We start from the raw sequence: 21,166 nt of genomic DNA, 5'->3' as shown, positions 1-21,166 counted from the left end.
TAAATAAAACCATGTTCTTATTAGCAAGAATATTTCCCTAGAAATAAAATTAAATTATATCTAAAAAAAAGACCCACACCAGCACAGTGATGGCAAAATATAAGCCCATTTAGTTCTTTAAAAAATATTAAAAACTCTTCTAAATTGAATTCATGTGGTTGTTGTAAGCTTGGTTTCAGGATTAGGGTCTGATTCAGGCTTTATTTCCACATCAGTGTTAAAATTAAATACCACTTCTGCTTCCTGTTTCCCCAGAATAAAAAACATCTATGTTTCGATTCTTCATTTGAAAGGCTGAAACAACAGCTGACATCATTAGAAACCATTTTCTAACTCTCTTGGTGGCGCTGTCACTTGGTGTTCGCTCGCTCTGCGGTAGGGTATCACTTCCTGTTCCTGCTCAAACACAGTGGTGTTTCTGAGTAGCTTATTTGCTTAGCAATTTAATTAACAACTTTTAAATACATTCTTCTTTCATAGTATAATCTTCACGTGCTTCATCCGAAGCACACTTTCTGTGTACTCACTACCTAATTTATAGCCAAAGTATTCACTCACTGTCTCTGTACTGTTTCGCTAGCTTAGCTTAGCTCGTAGCCGACTCGTTAGCACCATGGCTACTTCACCTGTCCCTCCTGCACTTTCTTGCTCATTGTGTCAGATGTTTAGTTACTCCTCGGCCTCCTTTAGCAGTAATGATATCTGTAACAAATGTAGCATATTTGCAGCTCTGGAGGCCAGGATTACTGAATTGGAGACTCGGCTTCGCACCCTTCATTCACCCGTAGCTAGCCAGGCCCCTGTAGCTGGTGCAGCCGAAGATAGCGTAGGCCCCGCTAGCTATTCCCCGGCAGACCCCAAGCAGCTGGGGAAAGAGGGCGGCTGGGTCACGGTGAGGAGGAAGCATAGTCCTAAACAGAAGCCCCAGGTACACCACCAACCCGTTCATGTGTCTAACCGTTTTTCCCCACTCGGTGACACACCCGCCGGGGGTCAAACTCTGGTAATTGGTGATTCTGTTCTCAGACATGTGAAGCTAGAGACACCGGCAACCATAGTCAATTGTCTTCCAGGGGCCAGAGCAGGCGACATTGAAGGAAATTTAAAACTGCTGGCTAAGGGTAAACGTAAATTCAGTAAAATCATAATTCACGTCGGCAGTAATGACACCCGGTTACGCCAATCGGAGGTCACTAAAATCAATATTGAATCGATGTGCAACTTTGCTAAAACAATGTCGGACTCTGTAGTTTTCTCTGGTCCCCTCCCCAATCAGACCAGGAGTGACATGTTTAGCCGCATGTTCTCCTTAAATTGCTGGCTGTCTGAGTGGTGTCCCAGAAACGATGTGGGCTTCATAGATAATTGGCAAACCTTCTGGAGGAAACCTGGTCTTGTTAGGAGAGACGGCATCCATCCCACTTTGGATGGAGCAGCTCTCATTTCTAGAAACATGGACAAATTTATTAAACCCCCCAAAATATGACTATCCAGAGTTGGGACCAGGAAGCAGAGTTGCAGTCTTACACGCCTCTCTGCAGCTTCTCTCCTCCTGCTACCCCCCCAAAAACCCATCTCCATAGAGACTGTGTCAGCTTCCAAAAAGACAAAAAACAAACTAAAAACCAGCAACAAACAACTTAAACATAAACAATCAAAAAGAAAGAACAGTACAGTATCCACATCTGAACCAAAGAGTAAAACAGTGAAATGTGGATTATTAAATATTAGGTCTCTCTCCTCCAAGTCTCTGTTAGTACATGACTTAATAATTGATCAACAAATTGATTTACTCTGCCTTACAGAAACCTGGTTGCAGCAGGATGATTATGTTAGTTTAAATGAATCAACACCCCCGAGTCATTCTAACTACCAGAAACCTCGAAGCACAGGCCGAGGGGGCGGTGTGGCAGCAATTTTTCACACCAGCCTATTAATTAATGAAAGACCAAGACAGACTTTTAATTCATTTGAAAGCCTGATGCTTAACATTGTCCACCCCAGCTGTGAAACTCAGAAACCAGTCTTACTTGTTATCATCTATCGTCCACCTGGGCCTTACACAGAGTTTCTGTCTGATTTCTCAGACTTTATATCTAATTTAGTTCTGAGCTCAAATAAAATAATTATTGTGGGTGATTTTAACATCCATGTAGATGCTAAAAATGACAGCCTCAACATGGCATTTAGTCTGTTATTAGACTCAATTGGCTTCTCTCAAAATGTAAAAGAACCCACCCACCACTTTAATCACACTCTAGATCTTGTTTTAACATATGGCATAGAAACTGAACATTTAACAGTGTTTCCTGAAAACCCTCTCCTGTCTGATCATTTCCTGATAACATTTACATTTACAATAATTGATTACACAGCAGTGGGGAGTAGACTTTATCACAGTAGATGTCTTTCTGAAAGCGCTGTAACTAAGTTTAAGAATATAATCCACCCACTGTTATCATATTCAATGACCTGTACCAACACAGAGCAGAGCAGCTATCTGAACGCTACCCCAACAGAGGTTGATTATCTTGTTAATAATTTCACCTCCTCACTACGTACGACTCTGGATACTGTAGCTCCAGTGAAAACTAAGGTCTCTAATCAGAAGTACCTGACTCCGTGGTATAATTCTCAAACACGTACCCTAAAGCAGATGACTCGTAATCTGGAGAGGAAATGGCGTGTCACAAATTTAGAGGATCATCATTTAGCCTGGAGAAATAGTTTGCTGCTTTATAAGAAAGCCCTCCGCAAAGCCAGAACATCTTACTATTCATCACTGATTGAAGAAAATAAGAACAACCCCAGGTTTCTCTTCAGCACTGTAGCCAGGCTGACAAAGAGTCAGAGCTCTGTTGAGCCAACCATCCCTTTAACGTTAACTAGTAATGACTTCATGAACTTCTTCACAAATAAAATTTTTATCATTAGAGAAAAAATTACCAGTAATCATCCCACAGATGTAATATTATCTACAGCTACTCTTAGTACCATTGATGTTAAGTTAGACTCTTTTTCTCCAATTGATCTTTCTGAGTTAACTTCAATAATTACTTCCTCCAAACCATCAACGTGTCTTTTAGACCCCATTCCTACAAAACTGCTCAAAGAAGTCCTGCCATTGATTAATTCTTCGATCTTAAATATGATCAACCTATCTCTAATGGTCGGCTATGTACCACAGGCCATCAAGCTGGCTGTGGTTAAACCTTTACTCAAAAAGCCATCTCTAGACCCAGCAGTCTTAGCTAATTATAGGCCAATCTCCAACCTTCCTTTCATATCAAAAATCCTTGAAAGAGTAGTTGTCAAACAGCTAACAGATCATCTGCAGAGGAATGGTTTATTTGAAGAGTTTCAGTCAGGTTTCAGAGCTCATCACAGCACAGAAACAGCTTTAGTGAAGGTTACAAATGATCTTCTTATGGCCTCTGACAGTGGACTCATCTCTGTGCTTGTCCTGCTAGACCTCAGTGCAGCGTTCGATACTGTCGACCCTAATATCCTATTAGAGCGATTAGAACATGCTGTAGGTATTACAGGTGCTGCACTGCAGTGGTTTGTATCATATCTATCTAATAGACTCCAATTTGTGCATGTAAATGGAGAGTCCTCTTCATACACTGAGGTTAATTATGGAGTTCCACAGGGTTCAGTGCTAGGACCAATTCTGTTTACATTATACATGCTTCCCTTAGGCAGCATCATTAGAAGACATAGCATACATTTTCACTGCTATGCAGATGACACCCAGCTCTATCTGTCCATGAAGCCAGATAACACACACCAATTAGTTAAACTGCAGGAATGTCTTAAAGACATAAAGACCTGGATGGCCGCTAACTTTCTGCTTCTTAATTCAGATAAAACTGAGGTTATTGTACTCGGCCCTGAAAATCTTAGAAATATGGTATCTAACCAGATTCATACTCTGGATGGCATTACCTTGGCCTCCAGTAACGCTGTGAGGAACCTTGGAGTCATTTTTGACCAGGACATGTCCTTCAACGCACATATTAAACAAATATGTAAGACTGCTTTCTTCCATTTGCGCAACATCTCTAAAATTAGAAATATCCTGTCTCAGAGTGATGCTGAAAAACTAGTTCATGCATTTATTACTTCCAGGCTGGACTACTGTAATTCATTATTATCAGGATGTCCAAAAAACTCACTGAAAAGCCTTCAGCTAATCCAAAATGCTGCAGCAAGAGTCCTGACAGGGACTAGAAGGAGAGAGCATATTTCTCCTGTTGTGGCTTCCCTTCATTGGCTTCCTGTTAAATCCAGAATTGAATTCAAAATCCTGCTCCTCACATACAAGGTCTTAAATAATCAGGCCCCATCTTATCTTAATGACCTTGTAGTACCATATCACCCTATTAGAGCACTTCGCTCTCGCTCTGCAGGCCTACTTGTTGTTCCTAGAGTATTTAAAAGTAGAATGGGAGGCAGAGCCTTCAGTTTTCAGGCCCCTCTTCTGTGGAACCAGCTTCCAGTTTGGATTCGGGAGACAGAAACTATCTCTACTTTTAAGATTAGGCTTAAAACTTTCCTTTTTGCTAAAGCATATAGTTAGGGCTGGACCAGGTGACCCTGAATCCTCCCTTAGTTATGCTGCAATAGACGTAGGCTGCCGGGGGATTCCCAAGATGCATTGAGTTTTTCCTTTCCAGTCACCTTTCTCACTCACTATGTATTAATAGACCTCTCTGCATTGAATCATATCTGTTATTAACCTCTGCCTCTCTTCCACAGCATGTCTTTTATCCTGTCTTCCTTCTCTCACCCCAACCGGTCGCAGCAGATGGCCGCCCCTCCCTGAGCCTGGTTCTGCCGGAGGTTTCTTCCTGTTAAAAGGGAGTTTTTCCTTCCCACTGTCGCCAAAGTGCTTGCTCATAGGGGGTCATATGATTGTTGGGTTTTTCTCTGTATCTATGAAGCGCCTTGAGGCGACTTTTGTTGTGATTTGGCGCTATATAAATAAAATTGAATTGAATTGAATTGAATTTTCTCACAAGGACACCTCCATTAAACATAGACTCAGCCAGTTGGAAACACTATCCCAGAGCTCCTCAGTCAAATATTCCACAGTATTCCTAGAATTCCTGAAAGTCTAGAATTCCTGAAAGTTAACTCCAACCACAACGTGTGACTTCCTGTCTCACCTTGGCCAACCTCGCCCTCTTGATTAAGTCGTTGAGTTTACGGAGAGCAGCATTCCTGGGAAGACTCTGGATGTCCCGGAACAGGTCCTGAGACTCTGCCTCGAACAGGCGCCTGACAAGTACCAGGAATGAATCAATGAATGAATGAAGTAAGACACGTATATGGAGAAAGAAATCCTACTCTAACAAGCAAATGAGTAAACACACGAACAAATGGATGGATAGATGAAACAATACATACATCATGGAGAAAGGTTAAATAACTAAATTAGATTATTTAATGAACATATGTATAACAGTTTTCTTCATTCTTACAACCATCTATCATACTATATTTTTATAGTATATTTATTTTTTCATTCAATTCCACTTGTGCAATCAATTCTTTTGAGAAAGCAATAATCAATTTTAATTGCAGCACCTGTTCTACATGTTTTAATGTGTAAATGCATGAACTGTGTATATGCTGTGTAGCTCCAAGCTTAGTTTTTCAATTCCATCCAAAATTTGTCTTTAGATTAGAAGGGTGGGGGGTGGGAACTAAAACAAATTGCTTCAGTCAGAGGATGAAATTGATGGGTTGGTTTGGAATTATGAATCATAGATAAGAGGTTCTCATGTCTAACTTCATTAAAAAAGAACATAAAGGGAAGAAAGATAAGCATCATTCCCTGCGAACAAACAGACGAAGTAACGTATCTCACCTGTTCTCTGTGTTTTGCAGCGGTTTGGCCCAGAAGGAGCCGAGATAAACTCTCACCACCTCTGGAGTGTTGATCACCTTCCCCAGTGACCACATGAGGGCGCCATACACCCGCATGAGCTGTTGGGTGTCCACCTAATTGAACAGGTGAGGAGGAGGAGCTTAAGGTTAGACTGACACAGGTGAGCAGAGTTTAATTTCATGTTAGATTTGTTCAGCTTCTCCTACCTGGTCTGCCTTGTTGAGGACGACTCGGATCTTGTCGTCTTGACCCTTGAAAGCTTTGATGGCCTCTGAAAACTCATCTGAGATGTCCAGCTTGTGTGCATCAAAGAGGAGAATGATCCGGTCCACTCGCTCTCCAAACCAACGCAGGACCTCAGCAAAGTCATAACCTGGCAACAGGGAGACAAACAAAAGGATCAGTCTAGTTCCCATTTCTAGATCATTTCCGGAAAATGAACACTTAGCATAACAAAGTCTAATAATTTTGACTGATGAGAAAGAAAATTACATTTGGCTTGAGGTGTAATTTGAGCACCTCAAGCCAAATTTCATCAGCATTTCTTTTTTGGCTTTGTGTTAAGTTTAAATACCATGGATGATATCTAATGGTTGGGTTTGGTAACAAGTGGCTACCAAATGTTCCTGCTGAAGTTGAAGACATGCAAGGATGGTGCAATGTATTTATACTCATATTTATACTCGTTTTTTGTAACCAAGTTAAATAAACCTAGGAGATGCTAACTTCAGAGTGGGTCTCCAAAAAATTGTCATCCCCACAGAGCTCTAAGAAGGAACTCAAAGTTCCTTTTTGTGTGTGCGTGTGTGGACTGGTAAGCTTGAGTGGCGTTCCTTCAGGGCAAGCAAGGTAAGCAGTACCTGTCATGAAGCTGGATTTGCACGTATGCAGACTTACAAAGAAATGAAGTCTTTAATTTTTATGTTAGTTTAATTTTAATAGAGATAGACAGGATATCAACTAAAACTCCAGAAAAAAAAAACAATATACAAAGTGGATATGCACACTATTGAGTGGAACAGGAATTTGATCCCCTACAACTCAGCAATAATTCTGGTTTACAGAGATTAGAATCAACCAGTCAATGAATGAATGAATCAATCAATCAGTCAATCTGATACTCCCAACCCTGAACCATAAGACTACCCTGGTCTCCATGCAAGATTTTGCCTGATGGGGTGAGGATGATCATGAGAAAGGTGGTGGATCAGCCCCAAAATACAAAAGAGGAGCTTAATGGTCCTCCTTTTCAGGAAAGCACATGTACAGGCCCATCTTAAGTTTGCTAGTCAACATTTAAATAAAGTAGAGAGGGCTTGGGAGAAAGCGTTGTGGTCAGATGAAACCAAAACCAAGCTCTTTGCCATCAAATGAGGCAGAGTATGACACAAAGGACACCATCCCCACAGTCAAGCATGTTTCAAGTGGAAACAATATGTTTTGGGGCTGTTTTTCTACTAAGGCTACAGAGATGACTCCACCACACTGACGTACCAATGGATGGGGTCGTGCACCGTAAAATCTCAGACAGAAGATGGGTTCTAAAGATGGGTCATGAATGGGGCTTCCAGCATGACCATGACCCAAAAAAATACTGACAAGGCAACAAAGGAGATGCACATTATGGTTATGGAGTGGCCTAGCCAGTCTGCAGACCTCAGTCCTAAAGAAAATCTGTGGACGGCGCTCTTCAAGTTGCCAAACAATAGCCAAGAAACCTGAAGGATTTAGAGAGTTTCTGTAAAGAGTGGGCAAAAATCCTGCCTGAGATTTCTTCAAGTCTAGTGACTAAGTACAAGAAACTTCTTACTGTTGCAATTACAAACAAGGGTTTCTCCACCAAGTTGTCTACTAAGTCATGTTTTGCTTGGGGATCTAATATTATTTCACTCAATGACATGCAACTTAGTGTAAAACTTTTATGTAATGTATTTTTTCTGAATTTTGGGTTGATATTCTGTCTGTCTATTTAAATGAAACCACCATAAAATTTAGAGAGTACTAATTTCTTTCTAAATTTCCTTCTAAAACTTGAAACAAAACTGAAACAAATTCAGCAGGAGATCAAATAATTATTTCCCTCACTTCAGCATACAGTAGTCCCGATGTACAGTTCTGTTTCTCTCTGGCTCTCTCTCTCTCTCTCTCTCTCTCTCTCTGTGTGTGTGTGTGTGTGTATAAAGTGATATATAGCAATTTGGGTGTGGTTCATCTGAAACTGGGTGACACTGACCTCACTTTTGAAAACTCAAGAGCTTTTATACTCAAACAGGAAGATTCCTGCAGCAGAAGGAAATGTTTCTACTCCTGCTTACATATCTGACTAAATTCTACTTGTCTTTACTGGGTAAATGGGCTGGTATCCAGCACTTCTCTCCTTTTGCTGTGTACTCAGTGCTTCTGCACTAGAAACCATATAAACCCTTCACAAAGATATTTATACAGCATTTTAACTTGAGTTACTTTGTATCTACAGATAGATGCATTGGGGTTAAAATAGTTACCCTCAGTTGAAGGGACAAAAAATAATTTTGATCTTCTCTTTGTCCTGCCTTGCTTGTCAATCATTTCTGCGCAGTGATGCCTCAAATCGGCAAGTATAAAAAAGTAAAATGCCCTAATGATAACAATAATAATTATAATACTACTAATAATAATAATCATTGAGGAGCAGCTGAAGCTGAGCAGAAGGTATGCGAAGGAGTGTAAGGGTGAAGGTCGTCTGAAACATAAGGAGGACTCTTGCTGCAGAGTTCTGCACCATCTAGACCCGACAGAAGAGAGCAGAGAGAATGGCATTACAGTAGTCCAGATGAGAGGTGACCAGAGTATGAACCCGGAGTTGAGTGCTGAATTAAAAAAGAAAAGGGTGAAGCCTAGAAATGTAATGAAGGTGGAACGTGAGACATGACTGGTGTGGGCGGTAAAGGAGAGGGGTTTGTCCACGATGATTCCAAAACCTTTGACACTATGGAAAGCGTGGACCTGACAATAGATACAACAAAGGGTTAGGCCTGTAGGCAGGATATGAGGACAGGAGGGGGAGGAGAATTTCTGGGTTCTGTAGAATAATACTATTGTGTGTCATCTGCATGAAAAATGAATTGCGTACCAAAATTGTGGACGATATTTCCAAGAGGAAGAAGATAAATTATAAAGGCCCCAGCACTGTTCCCTGAGGGACAACATGTTTGACTGACGCGAGAAGTCGGATAATCTTGCCTTGAATAAATTGTTTCCAGTCAGACAGGTAGGCTGTAAACCACTTGAGTGCTGTGTCCTCGATTCCGATGTTAGCCACATGTTCTAACAGTAACTTGCCATCTTGTGTCTCACTAAATATTAGTTTAGGACCTTTCCTTTCCACCTTACCTACCTTATTTTAGCTGATGTTGGTAAGCTTCAGACAGTACAGCCACTTATCAAGGATGTGTCATTTTAGGATTTTAGAAGACAAGTAAATGAGGTAAAAACTGTCATGTTTCGGCTGTGTACAGGCAGGAGAAGGACCCAAACGCAAAACTCACGACAACGAAATGAAACTCAAAAAGCTGCTTTATTGCAGAATGGCATAGAAAACTAAACTGGGACATGGATGACTAACACACAGGGAAACACAGCCATGAGGGAGACTACGACACTGACAAAGAGAAACACTGGGCTCAAATCAACAGAGGGATAACGAGGGAACAAGACACAGAAGGAGAGCACAGCTGGGAGTAATCAGGCTGGACGAGACAAGGGAAGCAAAACTAGAAACACTGACATGAGACACGGACCTTCAAAGTAAAACAGGAAACACACTGACTGAACTCTAGACATGTAAACTTAACAGCAACTGGGGAGACAGAACATAGGAACCTGAAACATGGTACAAAAACGTCACAGTAGACACAACATGGAACACAGGGAAGCCATATTACAAAGCCAAAGAACTAAACCTATGATAACCATAACTGAGACCTAGGGAAACAAGAAACAGTACAACAAAGGACTCAAAACATAAACCATAATATAAAAACACAAGATCTCTTCAAAATAAAATAGGAAACATAATGAGACGCAGACATGACAACCAGAACTTGACAACGTAAGACACAGACATGAAACACATGAAGAGCAGGGGAGCCTTAACATGGGTTGGAAACACAAGGGGGAACTAATAAGCAAATGAACATAGGAGACCTAATGAGCTTAAACATTCTATAAACATCAAAATGAACTAAAACTCAAAACACTGGGTCATAAGACCCAGGATCGTGACAAAAACATATTTATACTATTTATCAAAGGGAGATTCCAGTTAGTTTGTTATATTTTTCCATGCAGTGCTTTTAAGATTTGCACAATAAATCAGGCATAAAAAGGTTCTCAGAAGCTCTCCGTAATTCACTGTCCTCCTGCTCACTTTGAGGTTGCTGGGAAACATATTTATTTGTCCAGGTCTTAACAGGTAGAGCTAAAGTGCACAGTTTACACTGAACACATGGCTTCCAGAGCTGGCTGAGTGTGCATAGAGCACCATCGACCACAGCCAGTGTACCCGAACACATGTGTAGTACAAACACCTTCAGCAAACATTCATACTTTTCTTCTAAATGTGTTTGCCACTTCATCAACCTTAGGTCTAATGGATAACAGACATTTGGAAAGTTTTTGAAATACAATACTCATATATATAAGAAGCAAATAAGCAAAAATGTACTGCCTAGTAAAAATGTACATAATAATAAAATGTAGCGTAATAAATTAAATGTAATAAAATAAAAAGAAGTACTTGAGAGTGCAAACCACCACGGCAGCTCCGTCTCTGGGCAGTATTTACTTTTAAGGGAACAGTATTGTATTTTGAATATATTTCTTTTGTTTTCCTTGTTTCCTTTAAACATGCTTTTAGTGTATTAAAAGCAAGGGCAAACCTTTGTTATTTGCCCTGTTGAAACATTTTAATGCACCTGACATAATTTTAAGTATAAATACTTTTTATTTATTTTTTTATTTATGGATTAATTCTCTTTCTCTTGACTTTCTTAAATATGTACCCCATCTTGGGGTCAACTTGAAAGAAAGGCAGAAGACTAAAATTGAGATCAGAGGTCAAGTGTGACATGACATTTAGATAAAATTATATTGTGATATTTAGAAGTTTACCAGTATCATTTCCTAAATGCCAATACAAACAATAACAGTAGCATTTTAAAAATAGTTTGAAAAATAAACAATATTTTATGAAAGTTGAATCTTTTTCGAACTTGAGGAAGAGCAAGATATACCATTTCCTATAGACCTAAATGTTGCCAATACAAACAATGACATTAAGAAACATAGTTAAAACTATGTTTCTTAATGTCATTGTTTGTATTGGCAACATTTAGGTCTATATAGCACTTGTATCACTTTGACCTTCAGATCAAACTATCGACCCTAAAGATGATATCAGAGGTTAAACATTTATATGGTACTCTCTACATGTTGACAATACACCGGGGTTTTTTTCAACAAACAAAATTTCAGCATATAAATCATCAAGTTTGCCTTGAAGACCTTGGTGGACCAAGGCAAATGGGTTGTTAACATGACCCCAGTGTACGCCCCTACAAAGTTTAATCACATTTCATTCAACACTTTTCAAGCTATCGTGTTTAAAAACACAACCTCCTTGGCAGAGGTAAAAATGATCTAGAGGTTGGATACCAACCTATCAGCTGAATTTCACAAATTAAACACAACAGTGGAGCATCCCACTTTGCCTACATTCACAACATCACATCGGGGCAACAAACATCTGACTGTTTGTGGACACAACACATGTACAATTGCTGATGATGCTTATTATGAAGGTTAATGAGGACTACCATCAGCATTTCTAATGTGTAAATTCCAAAACCTAGAACACTGCAATGGCTTTAGTTAACATTAAAAGCTATTACACACCAATCTTTCTGTTCAACCTGACCAAATTATTAAAGTCAATTAAAAGCCCAACAGGTTGGTCTGGTGTCCAAATTTCCAAGACCCCAATGTGATCAAGTATCTACCAGATGTGATGGCACTAGCCCAACTTATGGAGGCCCCACTAGCTGCCAAGAGAACCAAAAAGGGCCACTGCTTTGTCACTCTCCCCATGGCTTCTGTGCAGGTCTCCTGAGCCCTGCAAGTCTGTTTCCACCTCCTGTCATCACCATTCACATTTCCTGCGCGCTCGGTGGAGGCTGCAGGCAGCAAAGGTGTCTGCTATTGCTAGTGCCATTTTTTAATCACGTACTTCTAGTCCTTTTTACCCACACTTCAAACGAGTTTCTAGTACGGCTTCCTTTCATGTTCAAAAGTTTTAAAACTAAGAACATCTTAGACAATCTTTCAATGAATTTCTTATGCCTATGTTTTATTAGAAAAAACAAATACACTAATCACTGCAGCTCAACAAACAGGATTATACTGCCTCTGTGGAGAAGTTATTTTTGCAATTTGTCCACCCTGGAGTTGTCCGTTCATGAATAAATGATGCTGTTAGCACTGAGTGCAATGTGTGGCTCAGGTTTGTCCCAGTAGATGTGAGCCTAAGCAGTAAATATGGTCATTGGCTGGGAAATTTTCTGCACCTATGAAACTCATTACAGCAGACAGAGAAAACACACCTAAGAGGCACAAAACACACCCCTGCAGGGTCAGTAAGATGACCTTCCTCTGATACGAGCTGTCATTGTTCTCTGGTTCTATTACAGGACAACTGATTATTTCACATGCTCCAATTCATTTAAAAACGGAAATGCCTTCTCCTTAAATGTCTACTTCCCCTGCACTGCTGGAACATAGTGAATTATTACTTATTCCACAGTGCAGAGGTGCAAGCGTGGATGTTGCCTTTGTGTGCATGTTGGCAATGTCACAAGTGTGCATTACATGAGGGAATGGCACCAAAAACAATGAGGAAATAGTAATTATTAGGATTTAAAGGAAAACAAGCTAAATACAACCTTGAATGTCAAGCTATTAAAATTCACTCTGACTACTGTCAACCCTGAGGAGCATTGTCTAATGAAAAAATCCAACATTGGATTAATTATGAGTGTTTTGGTGACTCTTAGATAAAAGAAGACATCTGATGATGTCTAAAGACTTTGCTGAAGAACTGCAGGTAAGTTTTTTTCAATTAAGCTGTTGTTTAGATAGAAAGACTTAAAGTCTACAGCTGGAAGAGACCAATCTGATGATCTCATATTATGAAGAATCTTAATTTTCAGAATGACTGTAAAGATCACATAATTAAACACATACACCTAAGAGCTGTCCAGGTTTAATTACTCTACATTAGCAAATCAAAAGGGTGATTGGCTGTGACACAGTTAGAATTACACCCATTCAAAGGACAACACATCATGAAGGTTTAACATTTTTTGTAATGAGAATTTCATGATGTTACAATAGTTGCAAGACTAAACATTCTGAGAGTTGTGGCCACAAAATTCAGCATTTACAGTCAGAACCTTCAGAATAAAACTGAGCAAAAAAAGGATGGAGATATTTTTCTAGTTTAACGTTTAGCTTTGGGAGGAAGTAACAGATTTAATATCTAACTAACCGCAAGTAATTATCACAAGTTCACAAGTTCAACTAGGAGTGATGATACGTCCCTGGTCGAGGGTTACCCTAGGCATAACCTAACGACAATTATCTAACCTGATCTCCTAATTAAAAAGAACAGAAAAAGAATTTGTGGTAATAGAGATAGGAGAAATGTAATTCAGCTCACACAATAAACTAATGCAGTTCAGTTTATGGTTCTCACACAAACAATTTTACAAGCAGCTCATTGGCTATTTTTAGGCTGCAGAAGAGGCATGCAAAGGTGGCTGTCAGCAGAAGGGTCAAGATGCTGCTGTCCATGCAGTTATCCAGTCTGCACTCCGAAACTTATTTACAACAGCCAAGCCGCAGCCTCCACCTGGCTCAACAGCAATTTTTAATGGGCTGGCTTTAGCTGTGTGGCTCAGGAGGTAGAGCAGGTCATCTACTAACAGAAGGTTGGGGTGGTTCAATCCCTCCATGCCAAGTATCCTTGGGCACGATAATGAACCCCAAATTGCTCTTTGCTGAGAAAAAAGGGTGGGTGGATGATGTTATATAAAGTGCTATGAGTGCTCAAGTAGAGTAAAAAAAGGTGCTATATATGAATCAATCTACTAACCATTTATCCCCACACACACACAACCCATACACACATTTTTGAGAGAGGACAGAAAGATGCAAACACCCTGATACTGGGAGGAGTCCAACATACAAAGAAGCACAGACCATGGATCATAGGAGGGAAATCAAGATTTCAGTCATTAATCATGATTCAGTCATATGATCTTGGCCAGAGTGCCAACCGCTACCTGCACACATGCTAGCAGCTCAGCAAGAGACAGTCAGGCTCCAAGTTAATTCTCACTCTTGGAGCATGTCGATGTCACACTATAGCATTCACCTCAATGATGATTGAGCAACGTCCATCCACTGATTAAAGGCAGTGTGTGTGTGTGTGTGAATGCTACAAAGAGGTTCTAATGCTCCTATTAGAACTCTGTTACTCCAATCAGACTCCACCCACTGATGACAGACTGGCAGGAGATCAACACATGGGACCAGAGCCCTGTGGGCAAACATCAACTCCACCCTCTAGACACTCCACAAGCCAGCGTCTCTGCCAAACATACAGCTGTAATGTGTCCATAAAACATACTCTGTGCTCAGGGAAACACTAGACAGGCAGAGCAGACTTTTGTTATAAAATGGAAAGGATGGCAGATATAACTATTGTTTTTCCTTCCAATAACTATCCACTCTATGACATCACAGACAGATAACTCCCACAAACATTTGCATGGAAGTATATTTGAGATCGGAAAATTTTACCACTGCAAAAACTCAAAAGCAAAAGCCATACCACTGGCTGCCAACCCCTTCACAGTTGACGTATTCCTGTTTTAAGTGTCCCCCAGCTCTCCTCCTATAACTAAATCACTCCCTCAATCATTTGAAAGATTATATTTGCAAATCATACGTCAAATCCATTATTTTGGACATGAGGAAGCACAGAGAATGGAATCAGGGTGAATGGGGCACATGGTGGTAGGTAGTAGACACCCATTAGTTAGCAGATTTCCAATATAAAGTTTTCAGCTGAGCTTTTAACCCATTGCCATCTTGCTGTTTTGAAACTTGAGATGACAACGATGGGTGAATCTCACTGACAAAATGAGGAATTCTGCACACTGTCCTCCACTCTAGTCATTTCTAATTTTGTCCATCCTGGTCACACAAAATAGAAAATCTTAACATCATGAACTCTGCCACCTGCAGCTCTGACTCCGGTCTTTTTTCAATACCACCCTTTCCAAACAACACATTATAGCAGGCCTCACAAGTATCTAGTAAACCTTCCCTTACAATCTTTGCTGGCATTCTACTGTCACAAATCACCCCTGATACTCTCCACCCACTCCACCCTGCCTGCACTCTCTTCTTCACCTCTCTTGTGCATTCTCTATTGCTTTGGACGTATCTCCATGTATTTAAACTTATCTATCCTCACTTTCAATCACAGATGCTTCTACCTACTTTCATTCTTCTTCTCTTCACAGAATATCTCCACCTTTCCAAGCTCTACTCCACCTGCTCCCTACTCTCACTGCAGATCAGAATGTCATCTGAAAACTTTATAGTCCTTGGAGACTCCTGCCTGACCTCATCTGTTAGCTTTTCAATCACCATTCCAATAAAGAAGCCCTAATTTAATCCCACCCCCTACCTTGAATCCATCTGTCACTCCTACCACACATTTTCCTTATAGATGCCCTACACTACTGTCACATACTTCTCTGCCACTTCTGACTTCCTGTTGCAGTACCACACTTCCTCTCTTGGCACAGCATCACATGCACCACAGCAGAGCTGTTTCTAACCTTCTCTGTATTTCTCCATAAACACTGCCAAAGCAAACATCACATATGTAGTGCTCTTTCTCAGCATGAAGCCATACTAGTCCTCACTAATCATAACTTCTCTCCTCAACCAAGCTTCTACAACTCTTTCCCATAGTTTTCCCAATCTGCTCTCTCTTCAAGACAACTCTATACCTCCACAGGTGGAGTGACTCCCTTCCACTCTTCGCTCTCTTCATACCTGCCCTTTCTTCCTCCTTACTAATCCTATTACACATTGTTATTTTATAAAAATGCACTCAGTCAAACTGCAGAACTTCATTAATGTTAATTAGGCCTCACAATATGAAAGTCACCTTTCATTAGCAGTGATGATGCTTGACAAATTAAAGGCTGCTACCTGCACAAGTTTGATATCCATGCATATGCACACATTCAAGTTGCCAAATGAGATTGACACAGAGTAATCCCCTGAAGCCCTGCTAGTGACACAGAGATGCACAGGGGACTTTCTTGAATCAATTACAGTTTTTTGGTTTTTAGGTGCAGCAAAGGAACTTTCTATTTTATACCCAGAGCAAAAATTGCATTATTGATACAAACTGTTGAACTCAGAAAAGATAAAATATGTATACAAATACGAAATATCTATATGATACATGTCTAATATACAGGTGCTTTAGTTGCCGAAACAAATCTTAAATGAAGCCTGACTAAAAAAACATAAAGGCCACATGTCTACACAGCAGGAGGTCTGAAGTGGGTCAAAACATGTTGAATGTGTTGGAAGGCAGCTGCAGCACACATACACACACACACACACACACACACACACAGTCATTTTAAACTGCTGAAAGTAACTTAATCAGATGAAACATTTCTGAGCAGTAGCAGTGGTATGACAGTTTTCCATCAGCATGTGTGCAGTGAAGTTTAATCTATTGCTGATGCTGTCTCTATGTGCGTTCATGTTGACTCACAGTTGGCCTGTCAAAAGTCTTCAAGAGGAATTCAGGCTCAGCTGAGCAGCCCTAAATGCTTCCAGATGGAGGGAAAGCCCCACCACTGCTTCCTGTGGCCCTCATTCCCTCCCTTTAATCCACCATCCCTCCATTGCTGAATCCATCCTTCCATTTGCCCAGCTGAGCTGTTCAAGTAATGGTGTCATTCATTAAGGTTGACTCAATGTAAGGGCATCGGGAATTCTGCAATAAAAGGAGAAACTTGTTTCTACAAAAATATTCTAATATAGATAATAAAAAATTAACACATAGTCTAGTTAATGCACTGAAGTTAGATTGGTAGATTTTTGCTATATGCTGCAATCCCTATTACTAGATCCACTACATGTTAAGTGGTGGATCTACGCCATCATCTAATAAAACTGTTTTCATAAAGCTGATTTTATGATAAACCATTCCTGACTATATACAGCTGAGCAGGAGAATGTAGTTGCCCTAATGTGTGTCTTTGTTTTAACAATGTTGCACTTCAGTGGTTAAAATATTCAAGCAATCTAACTAAAGACTAGCTACCCACAACATTAAATGTCAACTTTTGTTGCCTCCAAAGTCGAGTTGGTGCCTTATTTGCAAATTTGGTAATTCAGGCTTGCACACCTCCTTAACATTTCTGATATCTGGACGCACTGTTGTTGACTCTCACTGTCTCTCTAACCACTCGATTCTGACAGATGATCTTCCACAACAAAACTTAAGTGCAGCTGTAATCAGAATCACATATCCTTCCTGTTCTCTGCTGACTTTCATTTGCCAGATTTGTAAAAAATTCTCATTTATACCAGATGGATCTTCCTCTAGGTTTCCCTCTGGGAGCTCCAAGTACTTTGGACAACTTTAGCATCGGCATTTCTGACAATGTAGCATGCCACAATACATACAACTGTGAAGTAAAGGGCTACTTTGAGGACATACAATTTAAAAGGACTCCCTGCTGGTTCCTTGGGGAACTCCTTTGTGACCGTTTATGAACATTAGCAGGTGTGTTTCCCACTGAATCATACAGTCCTGTGCTATAAGCACGATGGCATTAGAAAGCTCAGTATATGGTCTGAGTCTATGTGACTTTCTGGCTCTCCACCCAACATACCACTGCTATTATATAAAACTTTCAGCAAAGACACCCGTGGGATGTAAAATGTAGAGCTTAGTACAGCACAAGCATCTTCTCAGAAAAGAGACACCCTTTCATTTCAGTAAAGCAGAATGATATACTTAATAGCATAAAAGCAATTTTGTACTTTTTACCAATGACAGACTAATTTTAAAGTTTTTCATTAATACAAATCATTGCATGTTGTCATTATTTTGCTCACAGAAATTTAGATCATTGTTATAGATATTAGTACTCAATTCAGATATTTTCTCAATATAATGAAATATTCTATTCAATTCAGTTTTATTTATATAGCGCCATATCACAACAACAGTTGACTCAAGGCGCTTTATATTGTAAGGTAGACCCTACAATAATACATACAGAGAAAAACCCAACAATCATATGAGACCCTATGAGCAAGCACTTTGGCAACAGTGGGAAGGAAAAACTCCCTTTTATCAGGAAGAAACCTGCGGCAGAACCAGGCTCAGGGAGGGGCGGAGCCATCTGCTGCAACCGGTTGGGGAGAGAGAAGGAAGACAGGATCAAAGACATGCATAATGAAATATTATACTCATTATTTATATTAAAGAACCTCCATGTATTCTGTGGAAGGCTGCATCTTTAGTTCTTCGTTTGGACAAATTTCTAGCAAACTTTATACATATCTATACAATAACACCCTCCTGTTTTTGTTATATCATTGTTCCCATAGACTGTACATGTTAGCCATTATTTGGCAGTGTACCAGTGACCAGTGTTGGGTTTGGGTACTTGTTTCTTTTTCCCTGTAGTGAATAATGCAGCACATTTGATTTGCTTTTTATTTTTTAAATGAATACATTATCATATATCGAGCTCCCCAGTGAACATGTTTAGATCAGCTGGTGGAATGTCTTCACATCACGAGGTGTTTGACATTACAAGCCGTTGTATGCCACACTGAATCTATCTTTTTAATCTGTTCATTGAGGGTTGATTTGGTAATGATTCCAGCAAGGAGTGTAATTTTTGATGCCAACTTCACCAACATTTATCTAAAGGCTGGCTGTCAAAGGAGATTTTGTTAGATGTTGTTGGCAAGTGTAGATAGCATCCCTTTAATCCACAGAGCATGAGAAAAGAGATGAAAACAGGTGAAGACAGGATTAGGCATATGGTCTGTGAGAAGACTAAATAAAGCCAGAGTGTTGAAGAACAAAGTATCAGATAGACGATAAGACATGGGGTTAACACAGTTTCTTACAGTTTAAAAAGATGAAGACCAATGTTGGTCCGTTTTGAAATATGACTGCTTACGCTGCTGAAACTAAAAATAAGGAAGTTAAATGAAAATTCACATTGTTCCATTTTCTTTCATTTTGATTTTGTGTTGTGAAAGCCGACAGAATTAACCATAACAAAGTGTAATGGGTTAGTGAGGTATGCTGAGCATAAAACCAGAGTCTTCAGTTTCACAAAGGTGGCTCTTTTTATCTGGTTAGACCACTACAGTACCAACTTCAGATAATGTTATGTTCTGGTTTAAAAACAACTGTGGGAGCCACATTTTCCCACATTTTTGGCCCAACAGCATGCACTAAAATCAATATAGATTGTTACCTTATGGAATACACTTTTATATTGTACATGGTAGGCAGTACGTTAGTAATTCTGGCATATAAAGTCATCCAGTTACACAAGTGCAAACCTTTCATTCAGTTACCGTTACCATCCATAAATACAGAATGCTGCTGTAATTTATCAAGCGTTTAATAAAGGGTATGTAGTTACTCACAAAAGAATAAATAGCAAAAAAAGAAATGGGAGCCCCGGCTAAAACAACCAAAAGAGGAAGAAGACCATAACCAGCGGCAGGCCCCTGGATTCAGGTTTCTCCCCTAACCTAGTCCTGGGAAACTAAACTAGAAGTAACCAAAACAGAAAACAGTACTACCGGTAACTCCTACTCAGTCAATACTTAATAAACAGAGCTTTAAGAGATATATAGAAAATGTATAAATATGCTTTATGCTTGGTCCTGCCAAGCGCTTTTGATATGGTTATAAAACAAATTCAACTAATTATAACCAATACAACTAATACTAAATTCCCACTGTTAGGGTCATTGGTACGTGGTTCTTGTCACACATTTTCTCCAATAGATAATATGATTTTTGTCATTCAGGACAGAAAACAGACATTTTTAATGAAGAAAAAAAATAGAAATTTCTTAAAATATTTTTTGACAATCACTTGAGCCCTGGCACCAAATATATCGAGTCAGGTCAAGATTTTTCAGATGTGTAACTGCTCCCGTGGGTTCATTTCCTACGAATCAGTGTCTTTGGTTTCAGATCTGCATTTATAAACTCACATCAGCAGCACTGATTCACTAGAGGAAACAGACTGTGAGACAAAAAAGGAAGTGAGACAGAAAAGAGAGATACAGTATTTCACAAGAACCTTTTAGGTTAAATGTTAGCGCAGTTACTCTGTCTAGAGGATTGATCAGCAGGTAAGATCCATAAGTTCTAAAGGAATTTCACTCTGAGAGGTAAAACACTGGACCTCAACATTTGATGGAGATTTAGACTTGTTTGTCTTGAGGTTGTGCAAAACTCTGGCCAGTATTTATCAAAATCTTTTTAAGAAAAACTGACTAATCGTTCAGTCTAGAAAAGAAAAGAAAATTCATGTTGCATGAAGCTAATACATTTTTACTCGACTTGGTCAAAACAAAGAAAAAAAACGGGGAAAAAAGACTTTTCCTTTAACAGAAGACTAATTGACGAACTGCCTTAAGATTAAACTGTGGAGGTCAGCTGCTCGCTGACTTAATACAATATGAGGAAGTGAAGGAATGTCAAGGGCAATTATGCAACAACACAACAAACTGAGAGTAGGGTGCCTCCTTTAGGCAGCCAACACACACAGACACACACACAGATATCCTACCCCTGCTGATTCGTTGTTTCTCTCCAGACAGGATACCAGGAGTATCAATGATGCTGATGCTCTGAAGAACCTGATTGGGCATCTGGGAGCAGATAAACCTGAACAGTGAGAATTGAGTGAGAATTCATGTTTTCAGGGCAGCAACTCTTTTATCTCAGGCTAACGAACTGTCAGCTGGTCAGATAGTTCAAGAAAGTAACATTTCCACAGCCCCATCCACCCAACCACTTACTTTACCCTTGAGGTTATCGAACTACAGCAAATCTCTAAGAAGAACTCTAGTAAGATG

The 21,166-nt window shown here is 39.8% G+C and overlaps 1 protein-coding gene across 1 annotated transcript in view; it reads right to left on the bottom strand.

The window, feature by feature from the left end:
- Positions 1-21,166, bottom strand: part of ehd4 (EH-domain containing 4) — a 41,101-nt gene that overhangs the window by 10,203 nt on the left and 9,732 nt on the right. The window contains exons 3-6 of the mRNA XM_084914514.1: positions 20,878-20,975; positions 6,103-6,269; positions 5,876-6,009; positions 5,172-5,283 (exon numbers count right to left, since the gene is read on the bottom strand). Coding sequence (XP_084770640.1) covers positions 5,172-5,283; positions 5,876-6,009; positions 6,103-6,269; positions 20,878-20,975 — 511 coding nt within the window. The remainder of the gene's footprint in view (positions 1-5,171; positions 5,284-5,875; positions 6,010-6,102; positions 6,270-20,877; positions 20,976-21,166) is intronic.

The sequence above is a fragment of the Perissodus microlepis genome, chromosome 19, assembly GCF_051167445.1.
Source record: "Perissodus microlepis isolate ML-2025 ecotype Zambia chromosome 19, ASM5116744v1, whole genome shotgun sequence".
In the NCBI taxonomy this organism is placed as follows: domain Eukaryota; kingdom Metazoa; phylum Chordata; class Actinopteri; order Cichliformes; family Cichlidae; genus Perissodus; species Perissodus microlepis.
Note: the sequence above shows the minus strand (reverse complement) of the source record. Positions and strands in the feature narration are given on the sequence as shown.